Consider the following 18,748-nt stretch of genomic DNA (forward strand, 5'->3'; position numbering starts at 1 on the left):
CCCACGAGGATCATCAAGTCCACAAGTTCCCAGTTTAGGTTGGAAAAGGCCTCTGAGATGATCAAGTCCAACTGTTAACCTAGCACTTCCAAATCTACAGCTGTACCATGTCCTTAAGCACCGCATCTACGTGTTTTTTAAATACCTCCAGGTATAGTGAGTCAACCACTTCCCTAGACAGCCTGCTTGAATACATCACAACCCTTTCAGTGAAGAAATCTTCCTTAATATCCAACTGAAACATCCCCTGGCACAACTTGAGGCCATCTCCTCTTGTCCTGTCGCTTGTTGTTTGGGAGAAGAGACCGATCCCCATCCCGCTACAACCTCCTGTGGGGTAATTGTAGAGAGCAATAAGGTCTCCCCTGAGCCTCCTTTTCTCTAGGGTGAATAAACACAGTTCCCCCAACTGCTTCTCATAGGATTTATTCTTTAGACCCTTTGTCAGCTCCGTTGTTCTTCTTTGGACACGTTCCAGTATTTTGTTTCAGGTGAGGGGCCCAAACCTGAACTCAGCATTTGAGGTGCAGCCTCACCAGAACTAAGTACAGGGGGACAATCACTTACCTAGTCTTGCTGGCCACACTATTCCTGACATAAGCCATTCATTTTGAGCTGTCTAGCACAAAGAAAATATCCTACTTAGACTGAAAGACCAAATATATCTTCTAATTTTTGCAGGGTTTTAAGCTGTAGGTGTTTTCCACTGGTAAGTCTCCTTGCCACTGGAACCTTCATTTGCATCTTTTACACACTTGTGTCCATGTCCCACTTTGTTTATATGCAATCTTCCTGAGTAAGTGGCATTGATTCTCTAACCAGTCAACATCAAATACCAGAAGCAAATCTGACATTCGGTGTTACCAAAGTCCATCAAGTGTTCTTAGACTGTCTTGACACAAGTAGATGCAGATAAATAAGTTTATGGCTGCTTGTAGTTTCAGACAAGAAGGTGATGGCAGGCAGGTAGAAGGGGAGGACAAACCCCTAAAATATGGATTGCTTGTTTGATTCTTAGGACTGAATTTTTTAAAGCACACTATGAGACCCAATTTACCAAATATTCAATAGCTGAAGTACTAAGTAGGCCCCAAAGGCAAGAAGCTGATGTCAAGTTTTAAAGAAACCACTCAGCTGGCAAGGATGAGATTGTTGGGAATGTGGGGAAGGAGGATGTTTACTCTCTGTGGACTAAACATGAGTAGACTTTACGTTGGTTTTCAGCTAAACAATTTGTTCCACAGGGGGGAAAAAAAAAAATCATTGAAAGTGACAGAAGTTACCTTTCAAGAAAAAAGCTATGATTCTGTAGCAAGCTGCAGTGGAATGAAGCCTGAAAAATCCAAGCATACTTACTGGCTGTGTATAGCTCTAAGTAGTTTCTTTAATCAAGAGCAGTATAAAATGTTTTCTTTTAGAGGAGAAAAATGAAAACAAGTCACATAACTAAAACTTGTGTGGCTGTTGACAGAGTATATGCTCTGTAGCTGCCCATAAATTTGGTATTCGTATGTAAGGAGTTGTACTTGCATGCAAGTACTTGTATGCACAATTTTATCCTTAAGGGTTTTGAACTTTAGTATCATATGCTTCACACCCGAAGGAAACTTTCTGTATTTTCTCACAGATTGTTCCAATGTCAGATTGAATAATTTTAGGTACTGAATGGAGAATGCTCAAAACCTCAGTTTTTATTCTAAATTTGTTGTAAGGAGGTACCTCTTAAAATGTAGCTTTGCACTTTATCCAAGTTCTTGATCTCAGCTCTATGTTATAGATCAAAAATGTACAGAGTAGCCTAGTGTTAGAGGAAAAGATCTGTAGAGCACAATAATGGATGCTAAGGACCTGGCATGATGCTGTATGCACTTTGAAGAGTTAGACTTTGGACCACTCTAGTCCTACTCTAGACTGAATGCCTGTTAGCAGCTGTGGTACATTAAATGCCCTCTTGATGACATCACAGAGTTAAAACCGAAAATAATTTTAGTTGGCCTACTCTGAGGTGATTCAGTAATGCAAACCAAAGCATGGGGCATGGGGATGAGGAAGAGATTTGCTTCAGGAGCTCACCTGGTCAGGCTTGGAATTCTAACATAAACTCACCCAAATTTGGCACTTCTTTGAACCATTTTAATACTACAACATTGATCATTTGTTTTGTTAGCATATGGAAATGTACTTCAAATTAACTGTTGTATTGCAGCTTTTAGGTGTGGTTTTGTCGGGTTTCATGGGAAGCACAAAATAAAGTATATGTGAGAAAATATTTTTTATGAAAACTATTGGATCATAATCTGTATACTTCAGACTAGCGTTCTTTCATGTTGCTAGAGTTACTAGCACATCTATTTCTATGTCATGTTTTGCAAGTTTTTAATAGATGTTGTGCTTGATTAAACCTTTCATTGTTTGCTTAGGGAAATAGGTGATCACTGGCATCTAGCAATTCAAGAAGCAATCTTGGAGAAATGCAGTGATAACGATGGAATTGTTCATATTGCCGTGGACAAAAATTCACGTGAGGTGAGTGTCTTTCCAGAGACACCTTAATACTGTTTCTCCTTGTGAGCTGGACTTTAACAAAAACTCTCTTTCTTAATGCAGGGTTGTGTATATGTCAAGTGTCTATCTCCAGAGTATGCTGGAAAGGCTTTTAAGGCATTACATGGCTCTTGGTTTGATGGTAAGAAATCGGGGTTTATGACAAAACTTGTAGAAATGGCAGAGGATGGGTGTGGTTTTAATTATCCTTTTAAATGTGCTTTATATCTGAAGTATTTTTAAAGTGTAAAAACACACTTAAAACACTTAAGTGTTTTATATCTGAAATATTGAGCTGTAACAAAAAAAAGTCTTTTTAGTAGTCGTTATCACCTGGTAAGCTAATTTCCGTGTAATGAAAATGTTTGGGTTTATTTGCTATATCCTGAAGCAAAATTAATAATCCTAAACTAGAAGATGTTTTTTCTATTTGCCTTATAGGAAAGCTGGTAACAGTAAAATACCTGCGGCTAGATCGATATCATCATCGTTTTCCCCAGGCTCTTACCTGCAACACTCCACTAAAGCCATCAAACAAACACATGAACTCTATGTCACATCTCCGTCTTCGGACAGGCACAACTAATTCTCAGGGAAGCTCCTGAGAAGACTTTCTACAACTGCTAGGACTGTTACTTGCAACAGGAAATTTCCTGTTTGGCTGCCGTCTTCCTTTTTTAGTGCTTTTTGTATGTAATACTTTAATGAATTAAATAAAAGTTTGAACGTTCCAGAAATCTTGTTTCCAAAGGGACTTAGCAATGAGGCAGTAATACTGAGCTGACAGGAAAAAAAAAAAAATTGCTTCAGGAAGTTTTCTGGGGCTATAGTAAACCAGTGCATTTAAGTTTTGCATGAGGAATACCGAATTCATTAAACATTTTCAGATGTGGTGACTGTATTTTTGCACCAAGACGTGTTTTTGATAATACAAAAGCATGGAGAAAAGACTTCCTGTATTTCCATAGTTTCCTGTGAAATAATCTTGTGGGTATTTTGTAACAAACAACCTACAGTTCCTGATGGTGAATAAGTTTAATTTTTTTTTTCTCAGTCAATATTAGTTTTTTTTTTTTTTTCTTGCCGTAAAATAATAATTATCTGCAGCTAGGGTATGGGGAAAGTTAATTTGGCATTAGTGGTTGCATTGTAAGTGTGAGGGAAAACATACTGAATGAGGATGTACTAGGTTTTGTATATAAATGTAAATGCTGGTGGTGGCAAAACTGGTTGTGTTCTGTGAGGATGTCTGCATTGAAGCAGTGAATAAGCTTCCTATTTTATTCAAAACCTAATGTTTTATATGGTTTTGGCTATACCATGACAAGAGGCCAAATACCTTAAAGTGTTAGATACAAGTTAAATATCTTTTATAGGTTTTATATTAAAATATCTTATGATTTTGTGTGAGAGGTCTGATACCAATTGTATTGAATTCAAATTTGTGAGCAATAAAGAAGCAATTGGCAGATACTGGAAAAATATTTTGTGAAAAGCTGTATTTATTATGACAATTGCCAGGGCTGTGACAAAATACCATTTGGGATTAAGTGACTTTCCCAATATGCTGTAACTTGTTGTACTGAACCAGTTACCTGACAAACTGTTAAAAGGTACATACTTCCTTGCAACAATTTTGGTTGATACAAACTTAGAAGTACAGCTGACAGTAAATTTAGTAAATTTAGAGTTTGGTATCACAAATGTTTACCCCGAACTCCAAAATTGTTGCTGAGAAGTTTAGTTGCAAATCTAAGATTATTGGCTTTACTGATCCCAACTTCCACAGTGATTTTTATCGAAGTATCCAGCTGAATATCCCGTAGGGGTTGAGACTGGAAGCACACCAGTCCAGAAAATGTTATCGTTAACTCACTTTACTTTGTAGATATGATGGATTTGCAGCATGGACTTGCACAAATAATGCACGTTTTTCTTATGGTTAAGTAAACATGATGCACACTATTCTGCAACAGAAAATCCTATTGTGCCTTACCTTTGTGCTTTTGTGGGCACCATGTTTATTATTGGAGTTTGTTAACCGAAAAATTTTAAATCCTCAGTTTTATGTCTCAGATGCTAATGAATGAGTATATATAATATATAATCAGCCATGCAGAATTCTACTTACCGAGGACAAGTACATATTTTTGATGGGTAAGTGGATTGTGCCAGGTCTGGTAGATTTTGATGAGTTTTACTATATACATATATGTATATGTATAATATACATGTATATGTATTATATATATGTATATAAACTAATTTTGTTGTATTTGATGTGCATCATAGTGATTTGTTAACCTGACCTTAGTGACCCCATCTTGTGACCTGTTGCAAGAGTGAATGTAAAAATAGTTGTGGCATTTTAAAAGGTCGCATCTTGATACAAATGCATCCATCTTGCTTCTAAAATATATTTCTTGTAAACACTGTACATTATTATTGTAATATGTACTATTATGCAGCTTATTTTACCGTAAACTGTTAAGTTGACCAATATCCCTTCCTGCAAGACAGATGGGAATGTGTATAATACCCGAACATTTGAGAAAAAAATCAGATGTTTGTTGTAATTTGTCACCCTGTCCTGTAAAAAAAAAAAAAAAAAAAAAAAAAAAAAAAAAAACCACGGAAAAGCAAACCAAACTCAAATTAAAGGTTTATTAGGGGTTTTTACACGTGTCTCTCCTCCTAGCTCCTCGGGTGCCTTTTCTCTGTGGATACTCGGTTGCAGCCTGCAGGGAGTTGCCTCAACTTCTGAGGGGGGTCGGGGCTGGGAGGGGGGTGGTGGTGGTGGTGGGGGGGGTGCTTTGCTGAAGGCTGGCAGCTGAGGCTGAGGGAGTTGTGGGGCTGGCGTAGAAATGGGAAAATGTCACAGAATCGGTGAAGCCCTTCGCTTTCTGCCGAACCCGCTGGGGGTGGGGGCTCGGGGCGCTCTGCTCATATTTGGCGTTGGCCGCCGGTGCCCAGGAATTTCCCGTCAGGCCTGCCTGGGCGCCGGGCCCGTCCCCGCCATCCCGGGAAGGGGGGGGGGACGACACCGGGGGGGAACCGGGGCCGTCGCTCCCTCGGGCCCGGCCTCTCCTCTCCTCTCCTCTCCTCGCCTCCCCTCATGCGCGCTGCGCCGCCGCCGCTGCTCCCCGCGCTCCTCCTGGCGCTGGCGGCCGCCGCAGGAGCCGCAGGTAGGAAGGAGCCGGCCCCTGCGGCGAGGGGAGGGCGAGCCGGGGGGGAGAGGAGAGGAGAAAGAGGAGAGGAAAAGGGGGGAGCCGGGGCCGCACCTGCGGGGGTGGGGGGGGGACGGGACCTCGGCACGGCCCCGGCACCGCCTCGCGGGGCCTCCGAGGCCGCCCCGAGCAGGCCGGGTCCCCGCTGGGTCCCTACCCCTTCCAGTGCCGGGGTGAGGGGGTGGCGGGCGGCGGGTCCCTTCCCCGCCGTGCCCGGCTCGGGGAGTTGGGTTTCGGCGGCCTGAAGGGGAGTTGGCGCGTCGTGTGCGCCTCCAGAGCCCGCTCAGCGGTTTCTGGATGCATTATTTCCACCCCAAAGGGCTCGCTGCGCGCGTCCGAGCTGCGGCTGGGGTCCCGCCGGCCCCTTTTCGGGTTAATCCAGCGGGTTTCGGGGCTCCTTTCTGTCCCCAGGGCTGCCGCCAGGCTGAGTTCAGCTCCGTGTGGCTGTGACAGACCTGCGGCAAACGCCGGCTCCTCTGGGGTCCCCGTAAGGGCTGCCCCAAGGCACCCTGACCCCAAAGGGCTGCCGAAAACACAGCCTAGCGAGGGGTGTTCATGGGCAGTGCCAGGTGTTTGCTGCTCCCCAGCGATAAATACCGGCTATTCATAAGAGATTTGAGCTTATATATATCTAGGGGAGCGCAGAGCTTTGTGTACGCGTCAGGCTTGGAGCTCTTTCCCTCCCAAGCTTCCCGCTGTGGCCACCAGCTCGGTCCCAAAGCCGCGACGTGCAGCGGGCAGACAGCTCGCCCGCCTGGCACGGCCTGCTTGGGGCGAGCAGACCCTACAAGGAAAACCCGGCTCTGCTCCCACCAGGGCACAGCGCCGGGTATTTCCAGCCCAGGGGCTGATGCTTCGCCTCTCGTCCTGCCCGTGCCCTCGCCGAGCTGCCACGAGCGCTCGCGGTTCTGCTTGCTGACGATTCCCAACTGCATGCCTCCGCCGTTCGTCACGGCCCCTGGGCTGCCAAATTTGGTTGGTAACGGTGCCCTTTAAAGCCTGGGTCTGGAAGCAGTTTCCATGTGGCTCGTCATCCTCGTCAGACGTTTGCTCATAGTTGCGAAAAGAATCGCCCGCGTTGCTGTAGGCACGGCTTAATTCAGAGCAGCATCCCTTAGCCACCTTTTTAAATATACGTAGGGAATTAAGTAAAGCGAATAGTTTAACCAGCGTTGCTAAATAATCCTATAATTCCTGTAAGGAGATTTTACTTTTTGGACGAAGTTCTGCAGTGATTTCTCAAAACCACCGGGGCTGGTGGAGCTCAGCCATCTATAGCTCAGTCCCAGACTGCGGTTGGTTGGTCATTTTCCTGTCTGACGTTCCTTGGATCTTTACAATACACATTACAGAAGACCTATTAGGAGAAAAAAAGAATTCTATTTTTCCCCCCGAAAAAACACAATCTTTAAAAATAGTGCCGTTGTAATGTTTCTATATTTGGTACCAAAGCCATATAAAGCAGTTGATCCTTGACGAAAATAAAATCTTTTGACTCAATGACCTTGTTTATTTTTCCAAGGGGTGCTGTTTATACCCTCCCTCAGGGATTTGGTTAATACGGATTTTGCTCTTGCAAGTACCATAAGATTTCCTCACAGCTGTGTGATAAGGGAAACTTGCGCACGAGGAAGATACTTGGTACGTTGCCCTGATATTTAGGAAGGTATGAAGAGGATTTTGTTTGCCTGCTTGCATTTAGTCAGCTTTAAAGATGATACTTTTTTCTGTATCATTTAAAGCCCAGCCTATTTATTTAAAGCCCAACCTGAGACATGCTAGAAAGTTAAAATTCCCTTTAAATAAATGGTTAAAGGTTTCTTTGTTATGTTGTTGGGTGTATTTGAAAGGATGGGGGAATAGGAGGGAGAGAAGAGATCTTGCTGTTAAGGATTTAATCTTCTCAGCCAGAAGGTCAAGAAGTCTGCCTGTCTGCATCTGGCTGGCACCGCTACAAGGCAGCGATGCAGTAAAGCCATCCAATTTTCAGATAGCTCCGGTGAGTTGCATAATTCAAGTGCGTCCTCATTACAGATCAACACTCAGGCAACGTGCAACATTTGTGTCAGCCCTACATAGGGAATATGACCTTTTTTTTTTTTTTTCTTTTTCCCTTTGTATTCTTTTTCTAGTTTCATTAACAGCTCTAGTTTTGGCAGCCCCCAAGGCACAAACTTCCTCGCACCGTGCAGGGTTTAGCTGATGGCAACTTGGGGTAAACTGTCCGCCTTATTGTAGCTCGGTCTAGCCCTGAATTGGTTGTGGGTTCCTTCAGCCAAAAGACCCCCAGGAAAATGGAACCTCACGTTCCTGGTGCATTTAGAGCGGTGTGTATAGAATGAATTTAGGATAAAGCAGGGTAGGGATTTTAGCTGCCCCCAAGTCACTCTGGAGTTGGTATGCTTGTTTTGGAACAGACCCCAGGACTACGGGGAAATCGGTGGTTTCTTGCTCTGGAGTACTTGTGTCCATACATGGACTTATTTAGAGGCAACTTTCCGCGTGTAAGCAGAGATCTTGAAAACCTAAGGACAAAACCAGAAAAACTTACAGCCTTTGGGGCTTTCATTTTTGTCTCATAGAGCATGAAGCGGCTACTGGTTAACCTCCCTCGCTCCTGTCGCTTCTGTGAGGCTGTGTTGTTATCTTTCCAGATACTTCATTCACCTCGGAAGGATGTTGGCTTCTCTGTAAGCTATTACAGCAGCACAAAACTAAGCATTTAAGTCCTCCTCTGTGGAAATGTGTGGGTATATAACTAACTGGCAGTGTTTTAGAAGTAATTTCCAATTTGGCACTTAAGAAAGGGACGGGAGCGTGCGTTATATCATCAGCTTCTACCAGAAGATGAAGAATGGCGTTTGGGCTTTAAAGGGGATTTTTGTGTCCTTTACCTGTGAGGATGGCGATCCTTCTGTTTTGTGTGAAAGCTGGCCATGGGAGCTCTTTGGGAGCTCCATTCATCAGGAGGCGATTGGAAATTATAATTTATCTCCTTAGCTCCAGCCTTCTGGTTCTCATTTAACAGCCTCGGTTCCAATAGCATTATCTGAAAGCCACACAATCCAGCAACTGTTCCGGGGAATAAAGAGGCTTTTCTCAGTAAGGACTTTAAGACCTGAGGAGTTGAAACAATACCACCCCAAAACAGGCAAGAGCAGCGCTTAAACTTATAAGGTGCTAACACAGTTTTGCTGTCTTCACGCACTTAAATTTGAGCTCGGCATTGTTTTGTAACATGATTAATAGCACAAGTGCTTCTTTATTTACAGGGAGCGGTGGAAATGATCTTTCCAGTAAGTTTTGTGTTTAAACATCATTCAGCATTTGAGTGTTGCACGGACAAAACGTGAAGACAGGACTGCTGCCGAGCTCCCCCGCTCACGCTTTCCTTTCAGTAGCACCCAAATGCTGGGATTAAGGATTTCTTTGAAATGTAGGTAGCAATTTAGCAAAACATACATAGTGTGCATAGTTTGGTGGGAAAGGATACCAGGTCCAAGAACTCCAAGCGTGGCGTTTGGGTGTATTTCCCCCTGGAGCTTTTTAACTCCCTGTTCTTCCAGAGAGGGACAACGCCTTTGCGTTGCACCTGATGGAAAACAACTCCCTGCTGCCAGGAAATAACAATAGTGCTGGTGGAAAGTTACTGCCAAATGCCATCAGTTTCACTCCCACTGCACAATGAGAGTGGAAAAAAGAAATCAACCCAAGGCATCTTAGCGGCTTCCTGAGGAAGCGATCTGTGCCAGTCCATGCCAAGAGAAAACAGTCCCGAAAATGTGCAGCCCGGCTAAGAGATTGCCCTGATCTCATTGAACTTTATTCCCCAGCACCTGGTTCTGGGGCTCAAAAAGCATGCAGGGAAGGTGCCAGAGCTTTTAGCCACTGGTATTTTCAAGTATCTGCGTGGCCGGTTGCCCGGGGTCAGGTTCACAAGGGCGTTGCTCTCAGTGGTCTGGCCTTTGGACCCCTGTGACAGGTCCAGAAGCGCTGGGCCAGCCTAAAGCACGTGCTGGTTTGGTGTGAGGTTGCTGTGCCTGCTCCAGTCTGGCCGTGCACTGACCCAGTTGTTGTGATCCTGAAGCCCAGGCCCGCAGAGCAGGTCAGAGAGGCTCAGCATCGGGCCACCAGCAGCAGCTGCAGTGCGGGTCTGTGGGAGAGGAGGAGGTAAAATGTACTTTGGGTGGTACCCTCAGTTTCTCCTGTTTTTTTCCAGCATTAAAATCAGTTTCGTTAACTCCGTATCGACAGAGGGAAGTGCTGATAGCACACCTTGCTCTGTGTGCTCTTCCTCATTTCTGGTCTTATACAGAGCTTGGCACCCTGCGCCCAAAAACACACGGCAGCTCTGCTGCCTGCCTCTGAACTTCAGAGAGGTGCTGAGCCGTGCCGAGCTATTTTAGCAGAGGTCAAGCCACGCCAGGTCAGATGACTGCCAACGCTTTGCAAGACCCTCAGACTCTGCCCTTGAGGTCCTTTAAAATATGAAATGCAGTAGCTGCTGAAGGCTGGGGAGAGGTTTTATTGCTTTGCTACTTATGAATTATAGAGTAATGGCTTTTTATTTAAAATATGCCAGGCAAGTAATAACGCTGGCAGGGATACACACACTGTAACAGCTTCTTGGTGCAACACTATTTAAGATAAGATGCAGGTTTTCAGTGTTGTTGCATCTCCACAGTCACTCCTGCAGATAAACAAAGTTCTTCAAAAATTTTTGCAGATGTCAGACTTTCTGAAGTTTTCTTTTTTTTTTTTTTTTTTTCCCCTCTTTTGGACTCTCCCACGTTACTTCTGTCTTATGCCCCAAACCAGCCCCATATTCCAGCTGGTACCTCGCTGCTGAGGAGAGCAGATTTCCTCCCAGCCCCTGCTATTGTCTATGATGCTTCTCTTTGTAATAGTCTCCAGGCTGTCACCTGCCTTTTTTTGCAGTACTATCACACCGTTAGCTCAGTCTGTAGGCACTGTAACCCTGTCATCCTTTTCTGCAGTACTGCTGCGGGTCTTGCGCTCTTCATTTTGTTTTTGTTTTCCATTTTTTGGATTTTTTGAGTGTTTCTGTTTGTGTTTCTTTTTTTTTTTTTTTTTTTTTTTTTTTTTTTTGATAAAGTCCAAATATGGTTCTTTGTACATGGCTGCATGGAATTCCATCCTACTATTTTTGACCATTTCTCTAATTTATTGGGATCGTCTTGAGTTCTGCCCAGCTCTTCGGAGCGCTTCCTGCTGCTGTCAGTTGATGTCTCTGCAGACCCACTTCCCTGCAGAGAAGTGCTGGGCCCTTGTCGACTCCCTGGGGTGTTCTTCCAGCCTGGCAGTCAGCTGTGCTCCCGACTGGCGGGACCTTGATCCAGAGGGGAGATGCTTTTCTAGCTTGCTTCTGAAAATACCACTGAGGGCTCTGTCAAAAAGTCTGTCATGCTTGAGCTCTGGTGCATTTGCTGCATTCCTCCTGCCTGTAGAACAGAAGGAAATGTTACTGGTTTCACGGGGTTAGCTTTTGCAAGTCTGTCTTGGCTGCTTTATTACCTTTCAGGTGCCCATTATGGATTTTTTCTGTAATTTGTTTTAAAAGCTTTCTGGATGTTGAGGGTATGCTTATAGACATGCAGCTCACTGCTCACTGTTTCTCCCTTTTTAAAATTTGACATTGTCAGCTTACCTGTGAGCTTTGGAAAGGCAAAAGCCTTTCAGACATCCTCAGAGATGCTTTACCTTTCATGAAGGATTGTCTCAGGTAGTTTCCCAAACACTTTAGGGTAAGTTTTGTAACCCTAAAAGGAAGTGCAACCTCAGACAAAGGTTGCAGACACAAAATAGCCTCATAATCCAGGAGTACAGTGATTCGACATTAGTGTGCCTAATTTCAGATCCACAGTCTCATATTTATCTTGCTAAAGCACCTGAAATGGATTTCTGAGTGAGAATGAAAGTTGGATAAGTTTCGATAAAGGTCTCCAAAGCTGTGACAAAGTAGGAGAAGAAACACAAGCCCAGGGGTATAATGGACAGTCATCAACACTCCTTATGTTGACAGAAAAATAATGATGGGAGAAAAATGTTCACCTCAAGTTTTACAGGGGATTGGTGTAATGGGCCCTTCCTGAGCAGGAGATCAGGAATGGGAGTTCTGCAGAGTATTTCGGGTGGTCTTTGAGGAGAAATGGGATGTTACTCCTCAGTGTTTTGTGAAGGGCTGCTTCCAGCATTGTTAATGTCCTCTGAAATTTTGACTGTGGGAAAAGCAAGATTTAATCAGGCTGAGTCTTTAGGCTTTGGTCAGGACACGAAATCGGTACGAGTTCAATCTGGAGCTGAGCGAGTTTTCTAATCTGTTGCATTGCAATGGCAGAGTTACTTGGGGTTTGGAGTAATGACTACTACCCTTGATTTTTGTGATCCAAACTTCTGCCCACCCTGTCTGGCTCAGCCCAAATAAGGGCTTGTTTGTGCCGTGGGCTGAGATGTCCTGAGGCTGCCTCAGCAGAAGTCAGCCTTGGACCAGGGAACATGGGTGCAGTATTGGAAACTTATACAGGGGTCGTAGGAGAAACATCCCCAAAACAAGTACTACAAAGCCCTGAGCACTGAGTCCTTCAGTTTTCAGGAGTCTGTGGGATGGGAATTACCATCTCAATCTGTTCATCTTTCATCTTCTCTGTTCATATGATTTATTGGCTGGGGCTGGGACTTGCTCCTGCTGTGGTTACTTCCTAAGTGAACAAGTGATGCAGGATGTTTGCAGGAAGCTCGGGGGCTCTAGAGCGGGATCAGGCCATGAAGACTCTAGCAGAAGACTAATACTGGCTGTGCCTAATTTGGTAGCAATTGGTACTGTGTGGTATCCAGTTGTGATTCTGGTATATCCCCTGTTTCATCAAATATTTGGGTTTGTGGGCCAGAAACAGAAGGTCGGTGTTTGTGTGCTGGTGTCCACCAGCTGACAAACCTTTCTGAAGGTGGATGGTGTCCATCAGTGATGTAGGGGCAGCCGTGCTCCACAGGCAGCCGTGCACAGAGCAGGATCTGTGCAACTGAGCCACGGCAGTCCCTAATCAGTCATAGCAGCTGCTTTACCTGATTGCCTCTGTTCCTTAAAAAAGTCCCTCAAATACAGTGGCATGGAAGGCCATCTAGATATTTCAGACCTATTTCCAACCTGATCATGTGTTGTGCCTGTTGCTTTCTTTGTGTTTGGTTACAAATACTGAAATTTGCAGGCGGACTTACCTGATCATAGAGTCACAGAATGGTTTGGGTTGGAAGGGACCTCAAAGCCCACCCAGCTCCAACCCCCTGCCATGGGCAGGGACACCTCCCACCAGCCCAGGTTGCCCAAAGCCCCATCCAGCCTGGCCTTGAGCACCTCCAGGGATGGGGCACCCACAGCTTCTGGGCATGGCATAGCTTATAGTTTATTTTCTTATCATCTGCCTATGAAACTACATAATAAATCCAAGCATCTAGAGAAGTTATACCCGTGAGCACCTAATTAAACACACATAAATACAAGAGGATGAGAAACTTTCTGCATATTTATCCAAGTGCTATGGAAATAGCATACCTAACGAGCACATCAGGCTAGTAACCAAGAATTGTTGTGTTGTGTTTTTTAAAGCCTCGAAGCGAACACCCAGCTGGTAAGGGCTTCCTAACGTGTCTGTGGGAGTGGTGTGAGACATCAGGACTGAGAGGAGAAATGAGGACTCGCGGGGCATTAATTGTGGTGTTTCCTCCTCTGGAGCGGGACCCCAAGCAGGGTGGCAGCACGCTGCATTTTGGGGCAAGGCTTTGTGAAGCTTGGTGCTTTGTAAGAACAGCTCAGGCAAAGAAACCTCCTGCGTTTAACTTGGGGTGCTGAGCCGTGTGGGAGCTCCAGAGCTGTGAAACTGTGGCTGAGAGGAGCAGGGAGCGAGCCTGGCAGCTGCAGCTGAAATCATGGCTTTACAGCTTGTCTCGATACATTCAGCTAGAATTAACATTTCTTTTGCTCATGAATTGAAAACCAGCGTCAGGATGCCCAGTGGTGCAGAATTTTGTGCAGCACATCCAGGGTAAATATATTTAGCTAATTAAAAAAAAATAAAATGTTACGCTTGTGCCTTTTTTTAAACTGCACTGGAATGAGAACTGGAATTCAGCTCACAGTTTCCAAGAAAAATTTTGCATTAAAGGAAGTTTGTCCTTGGACATTTTTTCTTGTATGAAGAAAACGAAGCCCTGAATACATGCATTTATCCCTGTAATTCCCTAAATACATGTAGATATACGTAGAATCCTGGTTATTAAATAGTAGCAGAAAATTTAGTGTAATTTTTTTGTTGATCAACATGCTTAAAGATAGCCTAAGGAAGTGAAGATTTGTTTTAAGAAAATGGTGTTACAGAGATTTAAATCAAGTATTTGTTGAGTTCAGCTTGAGCAGATATTTAAAAGCAAGCAGGCTTCATACCTGGATCAAGTTCATTGCTCTTAGGGCAGAAATAGTCTTTGCTCTCTCCCTTTTCAGTCACTGGCATTCAGTATTAACTCAGTTGGATTGTAGTACTGTGTATTCAAGGAACATTTAAAATATAAAATAAATTCTCCTTTCCTTATTTGTTGTAGGGTCTTCTTGGTGAGTTAGCAATCTTTAAAAACATCAGTACATCTCTGACGAGGGGAGACTTTTTGGGGTATGGATTAGATGTGGTTTTAATTTTATTTTTCGTTTTAACTACATAAAGGTTCTTTGTTTTGGGGATGGTTAATGTAACTATTACCGTTTGTGTGCAATTCTTTTCTATTCTTCGTGCAGGATTAGAATTTCTTCATGCCATGTTTTTAAAACTATTTTTGGATAAAAGGCTGAGGTTTTCTCGTATGTTCCTAAGGATGTTCTAAATACGAGCGTGACACAATTTCTGTGATCAAAGGTACGTTTTTGCAGAGTGCTTTTATTCCTCTGACGTGTGTGCGCCGGGGCTGTAATTTGCGGGACAGCTCATGGTGCTGTGCGGTTTTATGGCAGGGAGATGGCTCCTCTCTGTGGGGAGGAGTGGTACTGGGTTTAGGCACGGCCATGGAGAAAATGTCCATGTAAGGGAGGCTGCTGGGAGAGGCAGCTTGCATGGCCTTAGCTCGAAATGCTCTGCTGCTGCCTGCGAGGCTAAAAACCAAACAACCAGCCTCAGCTGGCCTGGAGTGCCCTTATGCCAGCTAGCCAAGGGATCAGGAGGAAATTTTACAAAGCTCTGCTTCTAAGCTTTTTTTTTTTCCCAATTTTTCAAATTTAATTTTATTTATTTTTACAAAATATGAGGTGATACTCGTGTCTGCTTCACGTTTTGTTTTAAAAATCATATTTTCTGATGTGGTAAATCATAAAAATACGGAGAGATAACATCTTCCAGCTGACCTGTGCTGAGGAACTGAATGCTGAGTGCAATGGCACAGGCTGATGTGTGTAGATAGGACGTGGCTCCATGTGTCTGTTACACCAGGAAAGTTTATTTTTGTAGCAGGGTTTCTGGCGCTTATGGGCATATTATATGCAGATCCGTGTAGATAGATATTAGCACCATCCGCTTTTTCGCCTGAAAGCATTTGAAATACCTAAAAATTCCTCTGGCCATATACTTAGTGAGTATTTGTTGGTAATTTCCTGTACATGTTGTAACCCCATGGCATTCGATCCTGCACCGAGTGGCAGGGAGCACTGGTTCTGTGGGGTCTCTTATCCTGGATAAAGTTTTTTTTCTCTGAGAGCTCTTTAAAGCAGAAGCCAAAACATGGCTGAAATGCTAACTGCTTGTAGCTCTGATGTGCCTAGGGGCCTTGTTTTCTTCCGAAGATGAGTGCCATTTCTCAATTTAAGCTCACCTGTGATGCTGGCAGGGACAGGAGCGCGTTTGCCGAGGTGTCACGGGGCTTTTTCACTTGTCTCAACTGAGGAACGAGTAAGATGATGTTCCAGAGTGCCTTTTGGAAAGAGCGCTCTCTGCTGATATTTCAGGTAGGATGTCCTGCTGAAGTCGTCTCAGTTCTCACTGGAGCTTTCTCTTTGCCTCGTTTCATGAGCCGTTATTCCCCAGCGGCGTGGCTCCTATCACATACCCATTGTGCGCCCTTACCTGGGCAGGCCAGCGCTGTAAGCTGAGGAGGGAGTCCTGAGATCAGGTGCACTGCATAACACAGCTTAAAAGGACTCAATTCCAAGTGATTTCTTGCTTTAACCTTGAAAATTTGTCTCTCTCTTTTATTTTTTTTTCTTCTTGAAGTTGTTTTGGGAAAGCACAGCAGAAATTCCCTTTGAAGGGCTTCTGTTCACTGCAAAAAAAAAGGAGAGTGGTAAATAATGCACGGGATTTTTCCTGAATTAAAAATAGAAGAGAAAGCTTACGAGTTCTGCTGTGCTGGCAAGCTTGACAAAGCAAATATTGGTGGAGAGGGAGAGCACGCCTCCCCAAATCTAGCTGTGAGTATAAATAGCTTCCATGTCTTCAGTGCTGGCCTACCTTTGGGTTAAAGCTCCTGTGCGGCAGTAACCCACAAGTCTAGGGGGTTTAAAACTGTTGTGTGTTTTTTTTTTTCCTTCAGTACTGAAAACAAATTCTTCATTGGTGAGCAAAGCAAAAAGCTTTCAGGCTTGCCAGTAGGAATTGTTAAATTAAAAGGTTGTTTCCAGAACACTTGTATCTCATCACGCCAGCACCAGAAGCAATTAATCCTTTACCGCCGCACCGGAGAGGACTGATGGACTGGAAGAGATTAGATAATTTTCAAGATGTTGAAAGGATCCTGCGTCTCGCAGCAGACCCATTTACGAGTGGTTTATGAGTGCCGTGCTTATAAACTCGCTCCGTACAAGGAATGAGCTGCGTGCTGGCAGGCTCCCAGGGCAGGGGAACCGACAGCGCAGCAGCCGCGTGCTATTTTGGTGCGTCGGATCTGGGAGGAGCAGGAAGAGATGGGGGAAAATCCCAGCTGACCTATATTTACGCTCCTGTGGGAAGTGTTGCCAGCCCTAACCGTCGGGTAAGAGTCTGGCAATGGGATGTGGGAGCGCTTGCGAGGCTCGGAGGCTCCCAGCTTAACAGAACAGCTCCTCGGTTGTCCCAGGCTCTGGGGCGCGTGGCTCGGCTGCTCCCTCTCTTCCTCTCCTTGGGGTGACACCGTTTGTTCCTGTCTCCTTGCAACCTCACTTTTCTCTTCCCATTTGTTCTATTTCCCACAAGGCTTGCAATGTCTTGTCTCCCTCCTTTCATTTCACACCCCTCCTTCAAGACCAAAACCAGCCCCTCGAGCAAGGACCCTCTTAGCTTTTGTGTTACTTACAGGAGAATTAATTAACCTTCCTGCCCTGTGCACTCCAAGTATTGAACTGCTGTGATTCATTATCACACTGCTCTTAATATCCTTATTAGAGTCCCATGCCTTACTTTTGGTAATCCTTTCTTTCTCTCCTGATGCTTTCTCACTGTGATAAATTAGCTAATGGCCACTTAGTCCTCTTCCCCCCGTGGCTCCTGGCCCTGGCCCACGCTCTCAGTTCAGGGGGACCAGTACCACTGTGATGCTGTGTGCAAGTGGCACTTATTAAAACAAGGAGAATTCAGTGTCACAGCTCTTTTCTTCAGTGGGAGCAGTTATAGAACAGGGAGATGTGCTTTTCCCCTCTCATTTTTTTCCCCATAAGGGTACAGATGTTGAAAAAAGCCTTTGCTTTGATTGTTCTTTCTTGTCTCCTACCTTCTCGACTCGGTCCCTGGGCACACCTCCCAGGGCTTTTGTTTCACGAGCCTGTTTGCTGCCAGTCTGGTTTTCGTGAGCTGGAGATGGGAGCAGCGTGAGAGCCAGCTGAGCCAACAGCGAGGGATATTCCTGTGAGGGACTGTGAGCTTCCCATCTTTGGCAGCCCGTACCAGGCAGAATGTTAGCTCAATCCAAGCATTAAATGAAAATTAAATATAGCTCTTTGTTCTCTGCCCAGAGGTAGGGTTTTTCTCTTACACATCACTTCTCTGTTCCCGGATACCCGTTCTAATATGAACGTAAACTCACAGGCACACAAAGTGCTGCCTCCTTACTTAGCACATTTTCTTCTCAGCTGTTGAAGTCGGTGAAATCATCCTGAGTTGTGAGCAGTGGTTTCAGAATCTGGCTCGTTTTCCAAGGTTTTAATGGATTACTGGGTTGAAAAGATGACTGTAGCCTGCAGGAGGATCAAAAAGTGACTGCAGGAAATCTCATCTCTGTTAGGTGGCGCTGTTAAAATAATGAATATTGGCAATATTGCTGCTGAAACATCCCAGCTAGGATATAAAAATTACCAGATCAGGCCATTTTTCCCCATTTTAGGTCAGAAAGAGAGGGTGTTGGGAGCCCTGGGGCAGCAGGACCCCCTGTGCCCCATCCCGCCTGTCCCTCTGCTTGCTCTGCAGCACGGGGAGTAATGTCAAGTTTAAGGTTTGACATTTCCTGGTTTTCCACTCAGATATTATGGGTTATGGCAGTAATGACCTCTTTTATCAGGGCACAACGTAAACTTCCTAAAAGTAGACTGGATTGACGTTCGGTTTGCACATTCCAGAGCGAACAGCTATGGAGAACGTGCTTTAATTGCGAGCGTTAAAAGTGACGTGGGAATTCAGGCTGAGCACTTCTGACTGCTGTGGCTTTAATTGAGGAGCTGGTATTTTATGAGGGGAGGTGGAAATAAAGCTATATACAGACAAGTGTGCAAGTTAAATGCCACAGTTCCTTCGCATACTTGTAAGGCTAACACAATTAGTTTCTTCTAAAAATATTTTATGCCTCTTTAGTAAGCCTTTGAGAAGGTTATATTTATAATTCTCTTTATGATGTTTTGCTGCATGTTGTTAGCTGCTAATTATTAAAGTATGTTGCTCTAATCAGAGAGCTTTTGCAACATGTGTTAATGGCAAATCAGGAACTTATGGAGACGCCCTCAGTTTGCATTATCAGTTGAT

The 18,748-nt window shown here is 44.5% G+C and overlaps 1 protein-coding gene across 1 annotated transcript in view; it reads left to right on the plus strand.

Annotated features, from left to right (window-relative positions):
* The window catches only part of LEMD3 (LEM domain containing 3), a 48,310-nt gene extending 43,090 nt beyond the window's left edge, over positions 1-5,220 (plus strand). The window contains exons 11-13 of the mRNA XM_032196658.1: positions 2,421-2,526; positions 2,608-2,686; positions 2,986-5,220. Coding sequence (XP_032052549.1) covers positions 2,421-2,526; positions 2,608-2,686; positions 2,986-3,149 — 349 coding nt within the window. The 3' untranslated portion in view covers positions 3,150-5,220. The remainder of the gene's footprint in view (positions 1-2,420; positions 2,527-2,607; positions 2,687-2,985) is intronic.
* The last annotated feature ends 13,528 nt before the right edge of the window (positions 5,221-18,748 follow it).

Source organism: Aythya fuligula, chromosome 1 (assembly GCF_009819795.1).
Source record: "Aythya fuligula isolate bAytFul2 chromosome 1, bAytFul2.pri, whole genome shotgun sequence".
Classification (NCBI taxonomy): domain Eukaryota; kingdom Metazoa; phylum Chordata; class Aves; order Anseriformes; family Anatidae; genus Aythya; species Aythya fuligula.